The following is a 22,584-nucleotide window of genomic DNA, read 5'->3' on the forward strand; positions in this document are numbered from 1 at the left end:
TATCTGGGCTTATGAGATTAACGAACATGACATAATCAATCAAAGGCATTTACATAGACATGACCCTGCTCATTCATAACTGTGGTCCTAATTAACCCATGTGTCTCTAGGTCTAAGGACCAATCTACATGGGAAGGCTTAGATTTAAGCTCAGCAGTTGAGGAGCTACCTCAGGCACGTACAAGCACAAATACTTGTTTCCATTGAACAACTGGCTATCTACAGTTCTTTGTGACAAAGTGGGGTAGATAGCCAGTGGCCCCCCTGTCCCCATTATCTCCAGCCTGCATGGCCAATCATCAAGAATGGTGGGAACTACAGCTTAGCACCACCTGGGAGGCCAGAACAGCATCCCCATAATTAAGAGTGCCATTCAGGTCCAATTCTGCATGCTGGAACAGCTTTTGCAGACCAAGCTACATGTAAAGACAGGGACTAAGTGGTGCATCAAGGTTTTGGCCAGGGAATTTTTATTATCTGAGTAAACCCGATAATGCAGTTTGATCATCCTTACCATGTTAAATATTGCTTTCCTAGCATGATCCATAGCTGGTCACTCCTTCAGGTACTTAACTGAAACACAGATGTTTGAAGACATTTTAGCAAAGCAAGGTCTTCATTAGGACAGTAAAAGCCCCACCTATAAGGCGCAAGAGCTCTTCCCATCAAAACTAAAAACTGCAGTCACCACTAGAGGCCTCTACAAACACACGGACAGATTATCTGCAACACTTTGATATACAGGTGCACTGTACTCCATTCTATCTTTATTGAGCCACATAGTATTAGGAAATGGCATTTATAAACACCAGCTAGTAGGTAGCTTTCCAACATGGCTACCTGGCTCACTTACCACCTGTTCCCCATTGTCAGTGATGCTCTTCCTGCAGAAAGAGGACATGCTGGCAGCTGCCACAAGCAGTGGCCCTAGCTAGCACCCATTACCAGAGATGCCAAAGGACACCAGGCAACTATTGAAGCCATGCAACAGTGCCATCTGAACTTAAAAGTTGCAACATGCAACTCAGGAATTACAGGTCTAATTCAAGTACTTGTAAGGACATTAAAAGGACCCCTGACAGTTACTGTATTTTTCGCTCCATAAGATGCACCTGACCATAAGACGCACCTAGTTTTTAGAGGAGAAAAACGTGTGTGTGTGTGGGGGGGGGGGGAATATTCTGAATCAACTGTTGTACTAAACTATTTAATAAACTACCGGTATATCAGAGAGTGAAAGGGACAGGATCTGTATGTTTCTTTAGCGTGCGCGCTCAAGGAGCGATGAATGGGGAGGCAGCACACCCCCGGATGGACCCGACACAGGAACCCCAGCAGCCTCCTCACATGTAAGCGGCTCCTCTCCCACTTTGCTGCTTCAAAGCGAGCCACGGAGGAGGGAAGGAAGGGGAGTCATGGATCCTCCGCTCGCGACTGCAGCGGGATTCCACTGCCATCCAAAGGCATTCACTCCATAAGACGCAGACATTTCCCCTTACTTTTTAGGAGGAAAAAAGTGCGTCTTATGGGGCAAAAAATACGGCAAGTCCAGTCATGGACGACTCTGGGGTTGTGGTGCTCATCTTGCTTTACAGGCCGAGGGAGCTGGCGTTTGTCCACAGTTTTCCGGGTCATGTGGCCAGCATGACTAAGCCACTTCTGGCAAAACCAGAGCAGCGCACAGAAATGCCGTTTACCTTCCCGCTGGATTGGTGCCTATTTCTCTACCTGCACTTTTTGGCATGCTTTTGAATTGCTAGGTTGGCAGAAGCTGGGACCGAGCAATGGGATCTCACCCCGTTGCGGGGATTCAAACTGCTGACCTCCTGATCGGCAAGTCCAAGAGGCTGTGGTTTAGACCACAGCGCCACCCATGTCCCTTTTAATGAATGGACAATTAATTTCAATCACTTTTTAATTTAAAAATGGACATGCAGTATGATGATAAACAACGGAACCAGGGATGGGACGGACTAAGGGGAAGTCAACTCTTTTCTTTATGTTTGAATATGTATTGTTGTTTTTGGAAAATTAATAATATATACATATATATTTATAACAAGTATAATTCACAAAGCAGGATGGAAATTTTGTCCTGAATAGCTCAGTTCTGCAGCCATGCCCGCTACTTTCAAGGACTTTCTTTGTGACAGGCTTCACCTGTCACATACAGAGTAGATGACCTTTAACACATCTACATTTAGAAACTGTTGTTTAGAGTTCCTATGTAAGCTTGGCCTGAAGTCTATGTGCATATTTCACTGAGTTATTTTAGGGGTGGAAAGGGGAGCTTAAGGATGAAAAATCTTCACAGAAGCCCTAACTAGTAATCTTTTGCTGGTGTTCAGCAATACACAGCTACTTTATCCTGCATGCCACTTCTATGCTTTTGCATGCTAATTTTCTTGGTCGGCGATAACTGCAGCTGTAGTCATGGTTGAGTTGAAAGGTTTTTCCTTTTTAGTGTGTCATGTCTTGAGTTTTTAATATTTTTGTTGGGAGCGGCCCAGAGTGGCTAGGGCAACACAGTCAGATGAGTGGCTTACAAATAAAGGATTGCTACAAAGTGTGAATTGGTTAGTAAACAATCTCAAGAGCCTATCCAGCTGGACTTTTTCTTACTACTACCACCAACTATCCTGTAGGAAAGTCTTTTTAAAAGCCACTAAATGTATTTGATTCTTGTAAGCTGCTTTGAAAGGATTGTATCACAAGTGGCACGGTATAAATAATTGTAATACAGTGGTACCTCGGGTTAAGAACTTAATTTGTTCCGGAGGTCTGTTCTTAACCTGAGGTACCACTTTAGCTAATGGGGCCTCCCGCTGCCGCTCAATTTCTGTTCTCATCCTGAAGCAAAGTTCTTAACCCGAGGTACTATTTCTGGGTTAGCGGAGTCTGCAACCTGAAGTGTCTGTAAACCGAGGTACCACTGTAATACACAATGTAGTTGTGACATGGGATGTTTCTGTTACCATAAAGAAGCAATGCAGAAGCAAGAAGCAGCAGCTAAGCCAGCTGCTGCTGGCTGGAAAGCCAGACAGGATGTTTGTGACTGTTGCCATGGCAATAAAGGGGCAGCCCATTCTCCGTATTGAGCACAGGATGTGAGCTCAGTGTGTGTCATATGATCTGTACAGGATGTACACGGGTGGAGTCAGTTTGAGAGTTTTCTCTGTTGTTCAAAGAGTGCAGACATCTTTATCTGTATGACTGCTAAAGACAGGAATAAAAGCATGTAGATACATTTCTGTCTGAGTCTAATTCCCCTCCCTGGGGAGCAGGGAGGAGGAGAAGCAGTGGTGTGTTTTTCTCACAGCCTGGGAAAAATCGCCGATACGGACCTCATCTGTTTTTCCTGCTGGGAGTCGCGGGAGGGAGGTCAAAGGAATTCAGCCGGTGCCTGGAGACTGGCACATCCCTCTGACCGGGGCAGAATTCCAACAATTGGTAGCAGAGGATGGTTTCTACGATCCATGGAAGTCTGCAGAAATAGTAGCAGAGCTGCTGTTTTCATCTCTCTTCATGGAAGCCTGAAATGGAGGCTGTTCCTCTGCAGCCAGAAGCTGACCAGACGAAGCTGAGCCAAGCCACGGAGCCCAAAGGTATGAGATTTTCGGGCTTAGAAGTGTGAATGCAGATTGATTCATTCTCTGCTTCAAGGGAGCAGCGTTTTGGAAAAACAGCTCCGAGAGAGAAGAGGCCTGCATTCCAGACACTCTTGTGGTTTTTCCTGTCCAAGGAAAGGAATGCACTGTTGCTAAGCAACGTTGGCCAGTTACTCGAGAGGGCTGGAAGTCAGGCTGTGCCTCAGAGAGGCAAAAACAGCCTATGTTTTGACTAGGCCCTTACGAACACTTGATAGGGACTTTCCAAGCAGCCAGTGTTATAGCTGCCAGGTGCACAAGAGTGTAAACAAGCCAGCTATTGGATTTTAGAGGCTTGTGTTTGAGAGTTAATGTAAGGGCTCAAAATGGATGCCAAGAAGGGGGGAGGTTTGCCTTCTCCACCCCTCCTGACCAATGACAATTATGCATCTTGGTTTATTAAGATGAAGGCCCTGCTGCAAAACCAGAGACTGTTTGGGGTGATTGAGAACCCCATTCCTGCAGCACCAACGCGTGCTTGGGAGTCACAGGATGTGAAGGCCAGAACGGCTATAATTCTGTGTGTGTCAGACTCACAGCTTATCCATATACAAGATTTAGAGCACGCGAAAGATGTTTGGGACACGCTGAGAAGGACACATCAGAGAGATGCAGGTTCTTCAGCGTTGCTGTATTTTGAAAAGCTGACCAACTTGAGGCTTGCGCCTGATGGAGATGTTCAAGCGCACCTGACGGAAATGAAATATCTGCGTCAACAGACGGTGGAACGCAATTTCCGTCTGGATGAGGAAGTGTTTTGCTTCATGGTGATAAACAGCCTGAATCGGACTTACAAAACGGTTGCCAGTCAGCTGGGGTCCCTCCCAGCGAATGAGTTAACTTCGGAGAGGGTCTTTGCCGTGGTTCTGAACGAACAGGACAGACTTGCTGCACTGGAGGTCAAGGACAGGGGGAGGGAAGAACGGAGTTCTAACACCCCCACTGCTGTTGCTACTGGAGAAAATGCTGTAGCTTTGAACGTTGTCCGATGTTTCAATTGTGGGCAGACTGGGCATCTTCAGCGGAACTGCAAGAAGCCACGTCATAACAAAGGAGCCAAGGGAAGCTCCACAAAGTCTGAGGCGTCAGGCAAAAGTCATACCGTCTCAAAGGCGAAGCCTGCAAAGGCCTTGATGTCGAAAGGAACCAAGCCAGAAGTGGAGAACGCTTTTGTCATAGACACGGGTGCGACGGTTCATATGTCCCCAAACAGACAGCTATTTTCGTCGTTTAAGAAGCAAAGCTTCGTTGTACAACAAGCCAACGGTCAAGAGCTGGAAGCCACCGGAATTGGGACTGTGTATCTTGAAAGTCTGAACTTGACTATAAACAATGTTTATTTGGTTCCAGAGTTGAAGTACAATCTGCTCAGCGTTTTGCAGATTGCCAAGAAGGGACTAAAACTGTCCTATGATGATCAGTGCTGTGAAATCTACAAAGATGGAGAGCTGTATCTTTCTGCCAAAGAGAAAGATGGACTGTATTTGTTGACTTTTGATCAAAGTGATTACATGAAATGTAATTCTAACATGATCTTTTTTGCAGGTGTAGCTGAGAAGAACGCCAAGCAGGTCACCTTGAGGGTCAACAGGGCATTTCAGCGGGTGTATGCTGATGTGATTGGTCCTCTAGCACCATCTAGAGGCAATGCAAAGTATTACCTAATATGTGTTGATTCTTTCACAGGTTTTGTCTGGATTTATCTTTTGGAGACTGAAAGACGCCTTAGAAAGGTTTAAAGAGTTTTGTGACAAGGTTAAAAATATGCATGATGCTGACATAAATTGTCTTTGCACAGATGAGAAGCCAATTTTTCTTTTACAGGATTTCCAGAGGTTCCTGAAGAAGAAAGGGATAAGACACAAAATTGCAGCTTCCGACGAAGCTTGGAAGAGATGTGTCTGTGTTAGGGTGAACAAAGAATTGCAAAAGGGAATGGAAGCGCAATTGCTTAGTTCACATCTGCCACATGAGTACTGGGCTGAGTCACTAATGTCGTTTTGTTATACGTGGTTGAGAAAGTTTTCAAAAGAGTTGGGAAGTTCTCCTTTTGAGAAACTGTTCCACGGAAAACCTTCTGTTGCCCATTTCAAGGTTTTTGGGTCTCATGTGAGAACAGAAGCTCCAGGTGGGGTAAAGAATGCCAGAGGCATTTTTGTGGGTTATGAAAAGGGTCTCTACAGAGTAATTTTGTCTGAATCTGGTCAGGTGATTCTCACAAAATTTCTAGAGAGTGCTCCTGAACAGGAGAGAGTGATTGTTCACACATTTCCCACAGGAGATGATGATGATTCTGATGATGATGATGATGTTGATTTTATTGAATTCAGTAGTACTGATGATGACAGCGATAGCTCAGACAGCTCAGTTGTCACAGTCATTGAGAGGAAATCTCACATAATGACTAGACCCTCAGAAGAGGAGGATGAACCACTGATTAAGCTTAGTACTGGTTCTCCAGAGAGTTCAGAGGCTGAACCAGAAAGCAAGGGAGAGCAGCACCTCTTACGTAGGTCTGAGAGAGCAACGAAGGGTGTACCACCCAAGAGGTATTCAAAGGAGTTTGCCAACCTAGCTATTGCATGTGTTGCTGTTGTAAACGACCAAGGTCAAATTGAAGCTGTGTCTGAGTCAGAGACAAAGGCACAACAGAGAGTTGCTAACCAAGGTAATGCAGACGCACTCATTCCTTGGAAGTCACACAATCAGAGAGGTACATTGGTGAAACCAATGGCGGGTAGTTCCAAGGGTGGAACTGAAACCAAGGTAATGCAGACGCACTCATTCCTTGGAAGTCACACAACCAGAGAGGTACATTGGTGAAACCAATGGCGGGTAGTTCCAAGGGTGGAACTGAAACAACAGGGGAATGTTATACATATAACAACTGTTTGTTTTCTTCTCTGGATCAGGCATTGCACGCTGCACGCATTGGTTCTTTAGGGGGAGTATGTTACCATAAAGAAGCAATGCAGAAGCAAGAAGCAGCAGCTAAGCCAGCTGCTGCTGGCTGGAAAGCCAGACAGGATGTTTGTGACTGTTGCCATGGCAATAAAGGGGCAGTCCATTCTCCGTATTGAGCACAGGATGTGAGCTCAGTGTGTGTCATATGATCTGTACAGGATGTACACGGGTGGAGTCAGTTTGAGAGTTTTCTCTGTTGTTCAAAGAGTGCAGACATCTTTATCTGTATGACTGCTAAAGACAGGAATAAAAGCATGTAGATACATTTCTGTCTGAGTCTAATTCCCCTCCCTGGGGAGCAGGGAGGAGGAGAAGCAGTGGTGTGTTTTTCTCACAGCCTGGGAAAAATCGCCGATACGGACCTCATCTGTTTTTCCTGCTGGGAGTCGCGGGAGGGAGGTCAAAGGAATTCAGCCGGTGCCTGGAGACTGGCACATCCCTCTGACCGGGGCAGAATTCCAACAGTTTCAATGTATTTTGATGCCTATTGGATGATCCACTGTGGAAAGGCAGCGTGCACATAAAACTAAACTGTAGCTCTATTACCTGTAAAAGGACTCAAACCTACACCCAAACAGATTTTCCTTATCAGGCCAAGCTCTTCATTCAGTTGGATCAAGTTGCTCAAGATTACAGTTTATTACCTCAAATCCTCACAACAAGATTTGATCTTCAATCAGTCCCTGAACACAGACTTTCCAAGCTTCCTCAGATCTTGACATTTTATATTTAGGTAGATGCTAAAGTTCTAAATGCCAGCACCAGTTCTGAATAGTGTTTTCAAACAGCTTCTTTTCTTGGCAAAATATAGAAGGTATAAGATTTCGGCAGCAGCTATTTTACTTGTTTGAACTAATAGCAATATGAGTTCACGTTCACCTTCAGAACTGATGCAAGGTGCATGTCTTTATGCTGTATCCAACACATCAAGCAAGAAGCAGCCCCCAGAAGTCCCAATACATGGCAGAATGGCCAGTCTCTTAGTTGTGAAAATGTGCCAAGCATACATATATACTGTGTTTGGAGTTACATGAAGCTCAGGAGCCAAGCTTAGCCACAATCTATCTCTGGCTATTACACACCAGCAAATGATCCCATAGCCTGGCCAGAGAAGATAACCGCTTCGAGGAAAACTGGATAAGCTGCTATGCACTAGATAGCAAGCAAATGAACTCCACCTTTCTGTAGAAAGCAATGAGTCTTCCACAGAAGGAGGCAACTGATATGTCCCTTTCAAACTTCAACTTCAGGAATACTAGGGTACACAGAATCACCTTTTACACCTGTGGCCTCGTTAGGTAGGTGTTAAATGCTTGCAGCTACTGAAGTGGATCAACAAGCACACAGCTCCATTAAACACCAAACCAGAAACAGCTTACAGAAGTGGCAAACCTCAGGTTAAACTTTTAAGTTATTACACATCCACATTCCAAGCATCTACATAAGTAGTGATGATGAACCTGTAGTCCTCTGGATATTGTTGGATAGCGACTCCCATTATCCCTGACAACTGCCCAGGCTGGCTGGGGCTGTTGAGTCCAACATGTGGAGGACCACATAATTAATATTTTAATTGCACTTGTGCTCTACTGTCTTAATATTCTGCCACAGGAAGTTGAGCCAGTAAGAATCTGGAACGTAAAGTAATAAAGTTCTTCACTATTTCATTCACAAACTGGTTCAGCACACTGCCTTATTTAGCTTGTTTGAGTAGGTTCTGGGATTGCCAGAAACACTGCAGTTGCAATATGCTGGAATTACCAGTTTGTTCTAACAGTTTATGAAGGAGTCAAACAAGCCAGTTTGGCCTGATTTAATCTTACCATACCTTGCACTATTATAGCAGTCAAGAGTTCTAGAACTCTTAGAACTTATTTTCATTCACGGCAAGGCACAAAAGTAATAGATATACTTTACCTATAACTTCACAAACTAATGTTTACAGTAGCACTAGGTGTGTCACCAGCTCACTGCCAAGGCTTTCCATTGGTGGCTAAGTTTTCATTTCAGTATCTGCAGGGCACCATGAATGGCAGAGCCCAAGGTGTGCCAGAAAGCAAAACCACTGACTAGGTGGCACAAACTGCTTGTTGAAACTGTCCTAAAACAAGTCAACTCACCTTGAACCTTCATGTACATGGGAAGCATTGATCTGTTTAGCGTAACTTTACTGTCAACCAGACTATACACCCCATTTTTATTTATAAAATATGTATTTATTATTTCAATTTCTAGCCTGCTTTCTACAGTGCATAAAATATCTCAAGTACAAAAAAAATGCAAATCAATATATCATAACTATAACTATCTAAATGCTAATTCATTTCAAAACATAGTATAGAATCCAAATAATTCATTTTGGTAACAGGGACATAACATTTCATTATAACATACTTAAAGCATATCCGTTAGCTAAAGCAAATAATAAACCAGAGACAGATATGCAAAACATTTCCAATGCAGTTATTTTACAATATAATCAGAAGGCAGCACATGGCAGTACTATGCCAAATGCTTAAAAAAATTAGTGAAGTGCACATTTTTTTTCATATAGGTTAAAAAGTGCAGACAGTTCCTAGCTGCTTGATCATTTACTATAAAGTGCTCAAAATCACCTCTCAGTAATCCTCTCTGGAAGACACTGTCGGCAATAGATGGCTTCAATCACCTTCAGTTTAGCCTCTCACCCCAGACTCCCATTAAAGCCATGAGGTAAGAGGTTTGTGGTTAAGAGTGCATATATGAAACCAACCCACCTCTCACAGCGAGGCCCCGCCCAACACCCCTCCCTTCATGGGCTGTCCCCCCTCACCAGGATTTCTAGCTAGTAAAACAAATAAGAGCTCCCTCTGCCACTCACACTAAGGCTCAACCCCTTATAGGCTGCCCCCCTCAGTGCCTCCTTTTACCCCTGATCCTACCAGCACTAAAACAATTTGCCACCCCTGCTTAATGGCTGCTGATGCAGCTGCTAAGCACTCTGCTGATCAAAGGTTAGTGTCACCTCCCTTCGCCTTCACATTTATATGCAGTAAAAAAAAACCTGGAAAACATGAAAACCTCAATCACGCTGCCATTACTATTTAAGTAATTGTTTAACAGAAGAATCCTAATGTTGCCTTCTTAAAAGAAGTCCTGTTGAATTAAATAATGTTCTAGCATGCAGTAGCAGCCACTTGCCACAAAGTCATCAGAACGGTCAAACATCTCTGCCCTACATGTGTGGTGGGATTCTGTGGGAACTCACGGTAGATTTAAAGGCACTCAACTATTGCATCTACTTCCCTTCCATCTCTCCTCTATTCTTAACCGGTCCGACTGCACAATTAACCTGTGATGCAAGGGTCCGCCACATTTGCACAGCAACGCAAACCATGTCCTAAGGATGTACTTTAGGGTGGTGACACAAGCTTCTACAGAAGCTCTTCTAGGCAAGATTTGTTTCTGAAGCTCCTTTTAACTTGGACTGCATACACACTATACATTTAAAGTGTTCTCCAAATAAAGCTTGCTGGTAGAGATTTGGGGGAATCTCCTGTCCGAAATCCTGGAGAGCCATGGCTGGTCAATGTAAACTAGATGAACCAAGGGTTTCCCTCTATTTGGCACTACGCCTAACAAGGCAGCCTTCCTCAACAACTCCGCACTGGGCAGGAAGAGGAAAATTAATGGAAAAGCAGCAAGTCATACTGCACCAGCAGACAAGCACATGAGTGGGCAGAACAAAGAATTGAAACGAAGATGAGTAAAAGGCCCTGGGCCCAGAAATATCAAGAAAAATGAGTCTCCTGTAATAACCCATCGTTATTCTTTATATAAGCATGCTGGGGCAGAAACCGCGAGGGAGAAGCAGTACCAGCCAATGGGCAGGCTTGTTGCCTCACCCCTTCCTTTCCCAGCATGTTATCCCTTCAAGGTCAGGAAATATGGAGCCATGCGCTCCAAGCACATGTAGAGCTCCCCTCCCCAGCCAAACCCATGGAGGTTCACCTAAGGGCTCCTAGCCCTAACAACAGGATCCTGCAACTATACAAAAAGCATACATGCCCCACGTTCTCCCCGGATACTTTCCACTAGTAAACGGTAAAACACCCCCCCAAGACTTCTGTAGCGCCTTTCCTATTCCCTCCTGTCGAGAAGCACGATTTCAGCTCTGCTCTACAAAGCACAAAGGCCACAAATTGCATTCCCCCCCCCCCCCGCCTCAAACAACCCATTAGCCTGGAGATCTTCCCCGCCCGCCCGCCCGCCCTTACTTGACCCCGCCGCCCATTCTGCGGAGAAGGGGCGCCTCCAGCCCTGGTCGGCCTAAAGAAAAGGTCAAAGCCGAGCAACGTCACGTAGGCAAGCTTACAAGGAGATCGACCGCGGCGCAAGAAATGCGCGGAGACTTTTAACAAAGGGGGAAAAAGGGGGAAAGGGACTTGCGAGGGCGAAGGGCCCCTTTTAGGCGAAGAGCCCTTTTAGGGCCGCAATGCAAAGGGGATAGCTATGCCCAGCCCCAAGTTGCCAGAGCCAGCCTCTCCCATTGCATAATGCAAAGCCTCGCGCAGAAGCTTCCCCCCCCCCCCGCCCGCCAGCGAGCTCTGTAGGCAAATGAATGGGAGGAGAGGGAATGAGCGTGCCTGGAGCGCGAGGCTGTGCGAAGCCGCCTTGCAAAGGGTGCAGCTGCCATGCGGCATTTGCACGGACCTGGACCACAGCCAGACGGAGCACGCGCCCGCGCCCTCTGGGGCTGGCTGCCGCACGCGAGACCCCCTCCTCCCGGGAAAAGCCCTTCTCCCCGCGGCCTCCCCCGCGGCCACGCATCCGCCTCCCCCGGCGCATCACCTTTCCCAGGCAGGCCCTCGCAAGCGCAACCAGCTCGGTCTACAAGGAAAGGGCGTCCAGGAACGTCGCGCGCAGGCGCGTAAAAAGGGCAGCCCGGAGCCCCGCCCACCGGCGGCGTGAGCGCGCGACCCGCTTTTCAAGGAGCGGCTGGGCGGAGCTCGCCCCGAGGCCGCGTCCGACACGCCGCTGCACGTGGGAATGCTGAGACGCGGGTCCGACGCGCACGGGAAGCGGTGGGAACCTCTCTCCCCCCCCCCAACACATAGAAAATAATAAAACTGAACGTCCTCTCCTTCGGGCAAAGAGCGAGGCTGTCGGCCCTCAGGCAGCTTAAACGGGCTTTCAGCCTTTTAAACGCCTTTTAAGCAAATAGTACGATGGAGATGGTTTTCTGAGGCTGGGGCTTCCGCCTCAGGCGCGCCTTTAGCGAAGACGCGGGTCGCTCGTCATGTCTGTAATTGGCCTGAGGCGGGAGATAACAAACACTCGGAGCACCTGCTGCTTGGGTCTTGGAGGGGCTTCTCTGACAGCGCACAGAAATGGCGTCCCCCTCGCCCCGTGTAATGAACCTGTTTATGCAATCCCTGCCCGCTCTACGGGTCTATGGCAGATTCTTGTCATGCCGGGTTGGGCTAGATGACCCCTTGTGGTCCCTTCCAACGCGACAATTCTATGACAGCCTTGAAAGCGCCTCGAAGCTCTCATTTTACCCTCCATGACAACAGGCCACCCTCCTTCCCCCCTCAAGAAACCGTCGCTTGTGGCTGCAGCTTCCGAGGCAGGAGGGCGGCGTTAATACCACCCACCCCAAAAAAACCCCAAAAACGTAGCTGAGGAAAAAAAATGGGTCCCGGTCGCTGTCCCCTCAGAGCTTTAATTTAAATTTAATTTAATTTAAAAAGGCACGAAAGGAAGCGCGAGAACGGGGGGGGGGGGTTGAGGGAGAATCAGCATCGATTACTACTACAAGTGCAAAGGTCCGTCCGCGGCCTCTCCCCTCGCGCCGGAGAGAGAATCACAGCTTTCTTTAAAGCGACGAAAACAAAGGAGGGTTTTTTTATTTTTATTTTTATTTCAATGTTATCTCGGTCACCTGACAGGTTTCAGGTTCGGTGGCGGAGCCGGTCGCCCGCAGGGAGTTTCTGAGGGAAGCGAAGCTAAACGGCCGTGGGGGAGGGGAGGGGAGGGACGCGAAAAAGGCGGGAAAAAGAAAATGCGCGGCCTGAGAAGGGCGGGAAAGAGGAAGGAATGGCCTCGCTCCTCATAGAAGTTGTTGTTGCTTAGTGGTGTCCGCCTCTTCGTGACCCCCTGGACCAGAGCACGCCAGGCCCTCCTGTCCTCCACTGCCTCCCGCAGTTTGGTCAAACTCCTGTTTGTAGCTTCGAGAACACTGTCCCACCATCTCGTCCTCTGTCGTCCCCTTCTCCTTGTGCCCTCCATCTTTCCCAGCATCAGGGTCTTTTCCAGGGAGTCTTCTCTTCTCCTGAGGTGGCCAAAGTATTGGAGCCTCAGCTTCAGGATCTGTCCTTCCAGGGAGCACTCAGGGCTGATTTCCTTCAGAATGGAGAGGTTTGATCTTCTTGCAGTCCAGGGGACTCTCAAGAGTCTCCTCCAGCACCAGAATTCAAAAGCATCCATTCTTCGGCGATCAGCCTTCTTGATGGTCCAGCTCTCACTTCCATGCATCACTACTGGGAAAACCAGAGCTTGAACTATACAGTGGTACCTCAGGTTACAGACGCTTCAGGTTACAGACTCCGCTAACCCAGAAATAGTACCTCGGGTTAAGAACTTTGCTTCAGGATGAGAACAGAAATCGCGCAGCAGCAGGAGGCCCCATTAGCTAAAATGGTGCTTCAGGTTAAGAACAGTTTCAGGTTAAGAACGGACCTCCGGAACGAATTAAGTACTTAACCTGAGGTACCCCCTTTGTTGGCAAGGTGATGTCTCTGCTTTTTAAGATGCTGTCTAGGTTTGTCATAGAAGTTTGAGGGACATAAGTTGCCATGCCTTTCCTCGGCACTTGGCATAGGTTTTATGCAGCGCAGCGAAGGTGCTCCGATCCTCTTGCCACTTAAGTCATTTTCTATTTTTTTTTATAGAATATTTATTAAAGTTTTCAAAAAATAATACAATATAAAAGAAAAAGAAAAAATAACAAAAACACAAAAACAAAAACAATTAAAAACACATAGAATTTCCATTACTTATTTTCTTGTAACTTATTTTCCAGACCTCCTCATACCTCCCTTTCTTGTATTCCAATTCAAATTGTTAGTTCAGCAAATCCTCACCATTGGTTTTTACTTATTTCTAGACCTTTTTTTTCATATCTCTTAAGCATTACAGCTGGAAACCACTTAATAGTCATTTTCTAAGCCTTTCCCCTGAAACCAGAGCACAAGACGCGCCATTCCTCTTTCGCTTTGCTGCACGTGACAAAGTGGCCCAAATATTTACTACATAAATTTTTATATACTGCTTGATCGTCAGGGCTGGGGAAAACATGTCAGAGCTGCTTACAAAAGATAATAAAATCATCAATAAAATCAGCTATTTGAAACATTCAAAGATAAGATTAAACACCTACCAGCTTTCTACATATCTGGGTAGGTTCGCCTAAACATAAATATTATTATTATTAAAATTATTTATATCCCGCCCTCCCCCTGCAGAGTGCAGAAAAGTACATCGCTATGACAAAATAATTTTGTTAAGACTTTAAGGTGTCGCAAGACTTGTTTCTGCAACCACATACATTATATAAGGGCATTTGGAAGCCAGCAGCTTTTATTACTTGCCAGTAACCAAAGGGCAAAGAACACAGATGAAGAAGTTATGGAGGAAGGTGGTTGCCAAGTCCTTCAAAGGCAAAAACAACAACTCCAACTCCACAGCCTTGTGTTATCCATCAAGTGATCACCCTTATTATTAGCTATAAAGTCTGAAAGCTTCCCTCTTTTACATCTTTGAGAAGTGACTTCTCTGTCTTGGGGAAGCAAGTGGTTCCTATTAATTAAGATGGCACTCAGGGATATATACTTATTAATATATATAAGTAGTCTTAAAATAGTCAGGGACATATACATATATATTATATAGTCTCAAAAGAATGCCAGAAAGCGTAGGTACTTAATTCTTTCCCAGCCATTTCTCTCCTAGTGTAGTCCAGGTGAGGTGCATATTCCTCCTTGTAAGCAACTACTTGGAACAAGCACTAGACCGAATAAAGCAGGTCTTTGCATGTCCACAGATTCTGACTCTCCAATCTTTGCCACAAAAAGGTTGCCGTCTTCCAAATCTTGGATATGTTCGCTTGCAGCTGTTATGAGTTAGCTAGCTAGTTATATAACATCATAACTGCATGGGCGTTTGGCACTTTACGAAAGTGTAAGAGAACTGGCCGTTGCCCCGAGGAGCTTACAATTTTAAAATTCAACCCAAGGGAGAGAGATGGAATCAGAGGGAAAACAGGGGAATGCATATACAGCACGTTATATTTATTTACTTATGCTTGGCAACAGGTGGGGTTCAGGGAGAAAGAGGTTCTAATGTCTTCTTCATGAAAGCTAGGTTTTGAAGAGAGACGCGAAGGAAGAAAGTTGGCTCACACAAGTTTTGTCTTAATTCACATTTGGTATATCCGAAATGTAGTTGTTGTTTAACACTGGGGCTGTAGGCTAAACTAGAAGTGAAGCACAGTATCTGCATTCACCATGAAGGTTCTTTAAAAATGCAAATACAGTAGTGCATTTTGGGTGGGCTGATAATTAGCAGGATTGCAGCAGGTGGAGCATGGGTAAGCAACCTAAGGCCCGGGGGCCGGATCTGGCCCAATTGCCTTCTCAATCTGGCTTGCGGACGATCTGGGAATCGGTGTGTTTTTACATGAGTAGAATGTGTGCTTTTATTTAAAATGCATCTCTGGGTTATTTGTGGGGCATAGGAATTCGTTCATCCCCCCCCCCCAAATATATATATATATATATAATCCGGCCCCCCACAAGGCCTGAGGGACAGTGGAGCGGCCCCCTGCTGAAAAAGTTTGCTGACCGCTGAGTGGAGAATATAAGAAGCTCCCAGCTAGCTCAATATTGTCCACACTGATTGGCAGCAGCACTCCAGTCTGGGAGCTTCTACAGGCAAAGCATAAACTCTACCACTGAGCCTTAAATTTAATGGTAATATCCTGCTGAGGTCCTAAGGAGAAGTCCTTCCCTGATGCTAGTTTTTGCAAATTAAATCTTTCCCCAGAAAGCAACTACCCATTTTCACACAAATGATTTTCCTTAGCAGGGGAGGAAAGGGTTACACTCTCCTTTCCCACCTGCAGTGATTACAGCAATTATCAACCTCATCCCCACACAGCTGGTGCTGTTTGCATTAAAAACAACATCACCTACCTTCATGTTAAATGCAAAAAAATAAATAAATTATGTCACATGTGACTTGGCCCCGAGCTTGAAAAAGAAAAACCCCAAACAGGAAGTGGGTGGGGAAAACCCATATAAATTATTAAATTAATTTATATGCTAAATCTGCTTTTAGAAATCTGTAACAATCTTTTTTTTTTTAAAACAGTCACATTTTGTCCAGCCCCCCCTAAAGATAAGTACATCTGTTTTTCAGTCATACTAATACTGGAAAAGGGCAACTGCAAGAGATGACAGTACCAGCTTCTTTAGACCTATCGGGGTTACCAGTGGGAGTTTCCTCTGAACTTTCCTGTGACTTTCCCGTGAACAGCTGGATCATTACAATCTTTCCATCTCTTCCAGGAAAATAAGAGTTGATCATTTTCAATTGCAAATGGAGATGCACTTTGAAAATATTGTAGGCCATTGACTTGCATGGAAGTTAGCCAGTGGAAAAACAGGGTAGGCAAGCTGAGAAACTTCCCAGGAGGCAAGACTCCCTATCAAGGTTATTAATAATTTTTATTAGCTGCTTCTTACCTCATGTATTAATTGAATGGAGAGGAGTTCCATAGCCTTTTAAAGTAGTTGTTAGGTTGAGAGGTGAGCTATGTACAGAACTATGGCTGCTACATACTGTAAAGTGGGTTTCCTCTTGTAGAGGAAAATATTGATCCATGTAGATTGCTAATCAGAAAATAAAACAAATTCTAGAAAACTCTCCCTCTTCAGATACCACAGTCCACAGGAGCTGCAGAACCCTGACCCCATAATTTGCCACCTACCTGCACTGAGAAAACAATTGCCCACAAGACTGTTGTTGAGTGACAAACATTGCTTACATATATGACTGAGAGAGCACCCTACACATGCAGAGTGGAAAAAACGTTGCACTATCTTAACAGAGTGTTATAGTAGCTACGTCATGATCAACTCATTCTCTTCTGTGTGGTTGTTCCATCTTTTTCTCAAACCACATAAACTCACTTAAGAAAAGAATGTAAGAGTAGCACAATGTCTTTAGTGCTAATCTTCTGTCTTTCAAGACACAGGGTTTTGACAGGCGCTGCACTGAGTTGGTGAACCGATTGCCACTTTGGGATACCTTCACTATGACCTTTTCAATGGCATTATGTTGTCCCAATGTTTATTATATTTGATTGATCTTTCAATTAGCAAGAAAACATGTCTAGGCTTTTCCGTTGCTGCTGTTTGAGCCACTTTTGCACTTCAGGTTTCTGCAAAAAAGAAAAAAAGAAAAGAAAGTAAAAAGTGTTTGGGTTGATTAAGCAGTAGCATTTTAACTTGTACAAGTGAAAATTAAAACTTTTTTTAAGATTAAAAAATAATAATTAATGGATGCTTTGGTGAATTTTCCACCTTCATGACTATGCCACACCCACTAGTGTGGACAAAACATAATGGGATGTACTGTACACACCAAAAATGGTTTATCCCCCTGTAATGTCAACAGCAGTTCCTCTTATGGCATACAGTGGAAAAGCAATCATTGGGAAGTTGTGGGATCTGGACTAGATGGGCCACTTTTGGGGTTCTTCATATGTTCTTAAGAGCTACCCATCTGGAAGTTCCCTACAATCCAGGATTCTAATATGGACGGTTGAGAAGCCTTTCTCTCTGCATGATTGGAGAATTCAACACAAATAAGCAAAAATAAATAGCAAATGACCCTAGATCTAAAAACATTTCCAATGTAGATTTCATGTAAGAGGTTATTAGACTATATTGCTACATTAAGGGTGAATTCATTGACTACTATTTATGCTTCTGTAAGGGACGCAGGTGGCGCTGTGGGTTAAAGCCTCAGCGCCTAGGACTTGCCGATCGAAAGGTCGGCGGTTCGAATCCCTGCGGCGGGGTGCGCTCCCGCTGCTCGGTCCCAGCGCCTGCCAACCTAGCAGTTCGAAAGCACCTCCGGGTGCAAGTAGATAAATAGGGACCGCTTACCAGCGGGAAGGTAAACGGCGTTTCCGTGTGTGGCTCTGGCTCGCCAGAGCAGCGATGTCACGCTGGCCACGTGACCCGGAAGTGTCTCCGGACAGCGCTGGCCCCTGGCCTCTTAAGTGAGATGGGCACACAACCCCAGAGTCTGTCAAGACTGGCCCATACGGGCAGGGGTACCTTTACCTTTACCTTTATTTATGCTTCTGCAGCCCCAGAGCCGTATGTGGGGGTACACTACTGAGGCGTATCTTAGCAGCCTATTTTGATAATAAAAAAATGTGGATCTATAGATCAACGTCTGACACATTATTCGTCATTCTTAATGTCTTTGCTTGTCTGGTTTTCTAGAAAGCTTTCATTTTTCTGTAGCTGGATGGAAACATCTGGACATTTGCTGTACCCATTTGGACATCATTTGTTTATTTTTTTAAATACAGATCCATGAGTATAAGGGCCAAAGCCGGGCAGAAATTGGCTGGGGGATGATTTGAAACACAAAATTAACTACTGGTTTACAGTATTCTAGAAACACGAGCAACTTAACTCCTTCCCCCAACCTGAGTTTTTCTTAAACAGGTGTGGGATGGAATGTTAGCTATTACTTTTTTCTCCTTTCCCAAGTCAAAACATGGACAGTGCTAGAAATGTCGCTGGCATCTTAAAAGCCCACAGATTCATCCCCCAAGGAGGGGCCAGCACCACAGGTGTGCATGGTTGGGCAGCTGCTGAAACCCACACACTGGCAGACAGGGGGCACAGCTGATAGTGGCACAGCTTCTGATTCTCATTTGCACTTTCCCTCTAGCCCAGGGAGGGTGGCTGAGCAAACAGTTAGGGGTGTTGAGGAAGGTTGAGGAAGAGTCCCCATAGCCTGCTCATTTGCTTGCCAACTTGCAAACGGGGAGGGGGGAGAAGAGAAAACAAGAAGAGCCTGCCAGATCAGGCCAGCGGCCCATCTAGTCTAGCGTCCTGTTCTGGATCCAAATGCCAGTGGGAAACCCATAAGCGGAAGCTGAGTGCAAGAGCAGGCCTCCCTCCTGCAGTTTATGGCAACTGGTGCACAACAGCACAGTAGCAATTGGAAAAATAGCAGCAGCTGGTTGCAATGAGGGAGGAGGGCCTGCTGAAGATATTCTTAGGCTTGTTGTTGTTTAGTCATTTAGTCATGTCCGACTTCGTGACCCCATGGACCAGAGCATGCCAGACCCTCCTGTCTTCCACTGCCTCCCGCAGTTTGGTCAAACTCATGCTGGTAGCTTCAAGAACACTGTCCCACCATCTCGTCCTCTGTCGTCCCCTTCTCCTTGTGCCCTCCATCTTTCCCAACATCAGGGTCTTTTCCAGGGAGTCTTCTCTTCTCATGAGCTGGCCAAAGTCTTGGAGCCTCAGCTTCAGGATCTGTCCTTCCAGTGAGCACTCAGGGCTGATTTCCTTCAGAATGGAGAGGTTTGATCTTCTTGCAGTCCATGGGACTCTCAAGAGTCTCCTCCAGCACCAGAATTCAAAAGCATCCATTCTTCGACGATCAGCCTTCTTTATGGTCCAGCTCTCACTTCCATACATCTTAGGCTTAGGTTCAGTATTTTCTTGACCGACAACGGCTCTTGAGGGTTTCAGGAAAAGGGTCGTGCTCAGCCCTACCTGGATGAACCAAGGATTGAACCCTAGGATCTTCTGCATGCAAAGCCATGGATATCACTGAGGTGGAATCCTCCCCACCCCCCATGGGCAGCAGCTCATAGCAGAATCGGCCTGTTCATGCAACTCGAGCATGAATTTGTGAAATGAAAGTCCCTGCTGATAGCAATGATAAAGTCAGCAGAAACAAAGAGGAAGTTTTGCCAGGTGTGGTTTTTCATGCTGGAATGACAAAAGACTATTGCTGAGGGAGCGATGGAAGCCACTTCCCCCTTCCAAGGCATTAAGCCCCCCATCATTGCCAGATGTGAGCTCTGTAAAGCATAGACCTCCCACCTTTTTTTGTGTGGAAACCACCTACCATGTGACCACAAAGAAACAGTAAACAGCAGTTATAGCATTAAACTGAGACTAGCAGAAATCCCCACTTTAATTGTACCAATTTTCACGGTGGTACTTTGCTTCTCTTTGTAGCTTTTCTTTAAAATTCTCTCCTTGTGTGTCTGAAATACCGCGTAACTCTGGGGCCTAGAGTCTAGGCTGTTAAGTATGTTAACAACATCTTTTATTTTATTATATTAGCTTGTCAGCATCCCTGGAAATATTCACACTGAAGGATAGCTTATCATTAATGCATATATAGTTAACCAATAAGTATTTTCTCTGCCCATATGGAGTTTTCACCTTGAGTATGGTTATCAAGTCAAATATCAAATACCATCAGTACAGTGGTACCTCGGGTTAAGTACTTAATTCGTTCCGGAGGTCAGTTCTTAACCTGAAACTGTTCTTAACCTGAAGCACCACTTTAGCTAATGGAGCCTCCCGCTGTGGCTGCGCCGCTGGAGAATGATTTCGGTTCTCATCCTGAAGCAAAGTTCTTAACCCGAGGTACTATTTCTGGGTTAGCGGAGTCTGTAACTTGAAGTGTATGTAACCTGAAGCATATGTAACCCAAGGTACCACTGTACTTCCAAGAGCTGCTGGTTACCATTACTGTATGTTTTTGCGCTCATGTCAAGGGTTGGTTCTTGCCTTTAAATTTTGGTTCAGGGATACCTTAGGGCAGTGGTTTTCAACCCGTGTGCCGCGGACAACACTGGCCTCTGTCCCTCATCCCTTCCCTTCCTTTTTCTGATGCCCTTTTGCATCTCCCAAAGGCTTGCACAGCTGTTTATTACAGCAGCCCTGGCTATAAGCTCCACAGGCAAATGGTGCCTCTGGGAGGTACCTCTCCTTGGTGCACAGGGGGCAGCTCAGAGACCAGGGATGGCAGCAGGAGCTGCCCTGAGGACTCCCAAGGAGAGGAGACAGGAGAGGAGGCTGAGGGAAACCCAGCCATATTGTGTTGTTATTGTTTAGTCATTTAGACGTGTCTGCCTCTTCGTGACCCCATGGATCAGAGCACGCCAGGCACTTCTGTCTTCCACTGCCTCCCGCAGTTTGGTCAAACTCATGCTGGTAGCTTTGAGAACACTGTCCTACCATCTTGTCCTCTGTCGTCCCCTTCTCCTTGTGCCCTCCATCTTTCCCAACATCAGGGTCTTTTCAAGGGAGTCTTCTCTTCTCATGAGGTGGCCAAAGTATTGGAGCCTCAGCTTCAGGATCTGTCCTTCCAGTGAGCACTCAGGGCTGATTTCCTTCAGAATGGAGAGGTTCGATCTTCTTGCAGTCCATGGGACTCTCAAGAGTCTCCTCCAGCACCAGAATTCAAAAGCACCAGCCATATTGGTGGGGTATAAATATATTATTATTATTATTATTATTATTATTATTATTATTATTATCCACAAGGGAAGGTGTTCAAAAAAGTGTGAGAGGCTGCCAGCTCTGCAGGCAAGGGGTGACCTAATTGGGCTCCTGAGTCCCACAGGAGAGCCACAGAAATAATGTAGTTTGTTAAGGGAGCTGTGGACTCAAAAAAGGTTGAAAACCTCTGGCTTAGGGAGTACCACCAACTCCCATATGTACCTCACCAACCCCCAATGAATCTCTGCTGCAGGGTTAGATTGAATTTCAAAATTGTCATTCTTTGTTGCCAGCCTGAGATTCCCCAGATTAATTCATCACCCCTTGAGATTCACCAGATTTGAGGGCTTGACCTCACACAGGGGTTGGCAGCATGGTGTCCTCCAGATCTTCTGGAACTGCAACTTCCATCAGCCCCAGCCAGCGTTACATGGCCTATGGTCATGGAAGCTGGCAGTTGTATTCCAATATCATCTGGAGGAGGGTCTTCTTCTTCTTTGGCGATCCCTCGTAGCCGAGTAAGATCGTCTTCATAGAATCATAGAATCATAGAGTTGGAAGAGACCACAAGGGCCATCGAGTCCAACCCCCTGCCAAGCAGGAAACACCATCAGAGCACTCCTGACATATGGTTGTCAAGCCTCTGCTTAAAGACCTCCAAAGAAGGAGACTCCACCACACTCCTTGGCAGCAAATTCCACTGTCAAACAGCTCTTACTGTCAGGAAGTTCTTCCTAATGTTTAGGTGGAATCTTCTTTCTTGTAGTTTGGATTCATTGCTCCGTGTCCGCTTCTCTGGAGCAGCAGAAAACAACCTTTCTCCCTCCTCTATGTGACATCCTTTTATATATTTGAACATGGCTATCATATCACCCCTTAACCTCCTCTTCTCCAGGCTAAACATGCCCAGCTCCCTTAGCCGTTCCTCATAAGGCATCGTTTCCAGGCCTTTGACCATTTTGGTTGCCCTCCTCTGGACACGTTCCAGTTTGTCAGTGTCCTTCTTGAACTGTGGTGCCCAGAACTGGACACAGTACTCCAGGTGAGGTCTGACCAGAGCAGAATACAGTGGCACTATTACTTCCCTTGATCTAGATGCTATACTCCTATTGATGCAGCCCAGAATTGCATTGGCTTTTTTAGCTGCCGCGTCACACTGTTGGCTCATGTCAAGTTTGTGGTCAACCAAGACTCCTAGATCCTTTTCACATGTACTGCTCTCAAGCCAGGTGTCACCCATTTTGTATTTGTGCCTCTCATTTCTTTTGCCCAAGTGCAATACTTTACACTTCTCCCTGTTAAAATTCATCTTGTTTGTTTTGGCCCAGTTCTCTAATCTGTCAAGGTCGTTTTGAAGTGTGATCCTGTCCTCTGGG

General features: G+C 45.7%; 1 protein-coding gene across 2 annotated transcripts in view; it reads right to left on the reverse strand.

The window, feature by feature from the left end:
• TFRC (transferrin receptor) overlaps positions 1 to 11,466 on the reverse strand; it is a 28,491-nt gene extending 17,025 nt beyond the window's left edge. The window contains exons 1-2 of one of the 2 annotated variants that reach the window (XM_079977843.1): positions 11,442 to 11,466; positions 515 to 573 (exon numbers count right to left, since the gene is read on the reverse strand). In XM_079977843.1, coding sequence (XP_079833969.1) covers positions 515 to 547 — 33 coding nt within the window. In that variant the 5' untranslated portion in view covers positions 548 to 573; positions 11,442 to 11,466. Of the gene's footprint in view, positions 1 to 514; positions 574 to 9,226; positions 9,366 to 11,441 lie in introns of those variants that run through there. The other variant, XM_079977842.1, reaches the window with a different exon arrangement.
• Between the last annotated feature and the right edge of the window lie 11,118 nt (positions 11,467 to 22,584).

The sequence above is a fragment of the Podarcis cretensis genome (assembly GCF_951804945.1).
Source record: "Podarcis cretensis genome assembly, chromosome: 5".
Lineage (NCBI taxonomy): Eukaryota > Metazoa > Chordata > Lepidosauria > Squamata > Lacertidae > Podarcis > Podarcis cretensis.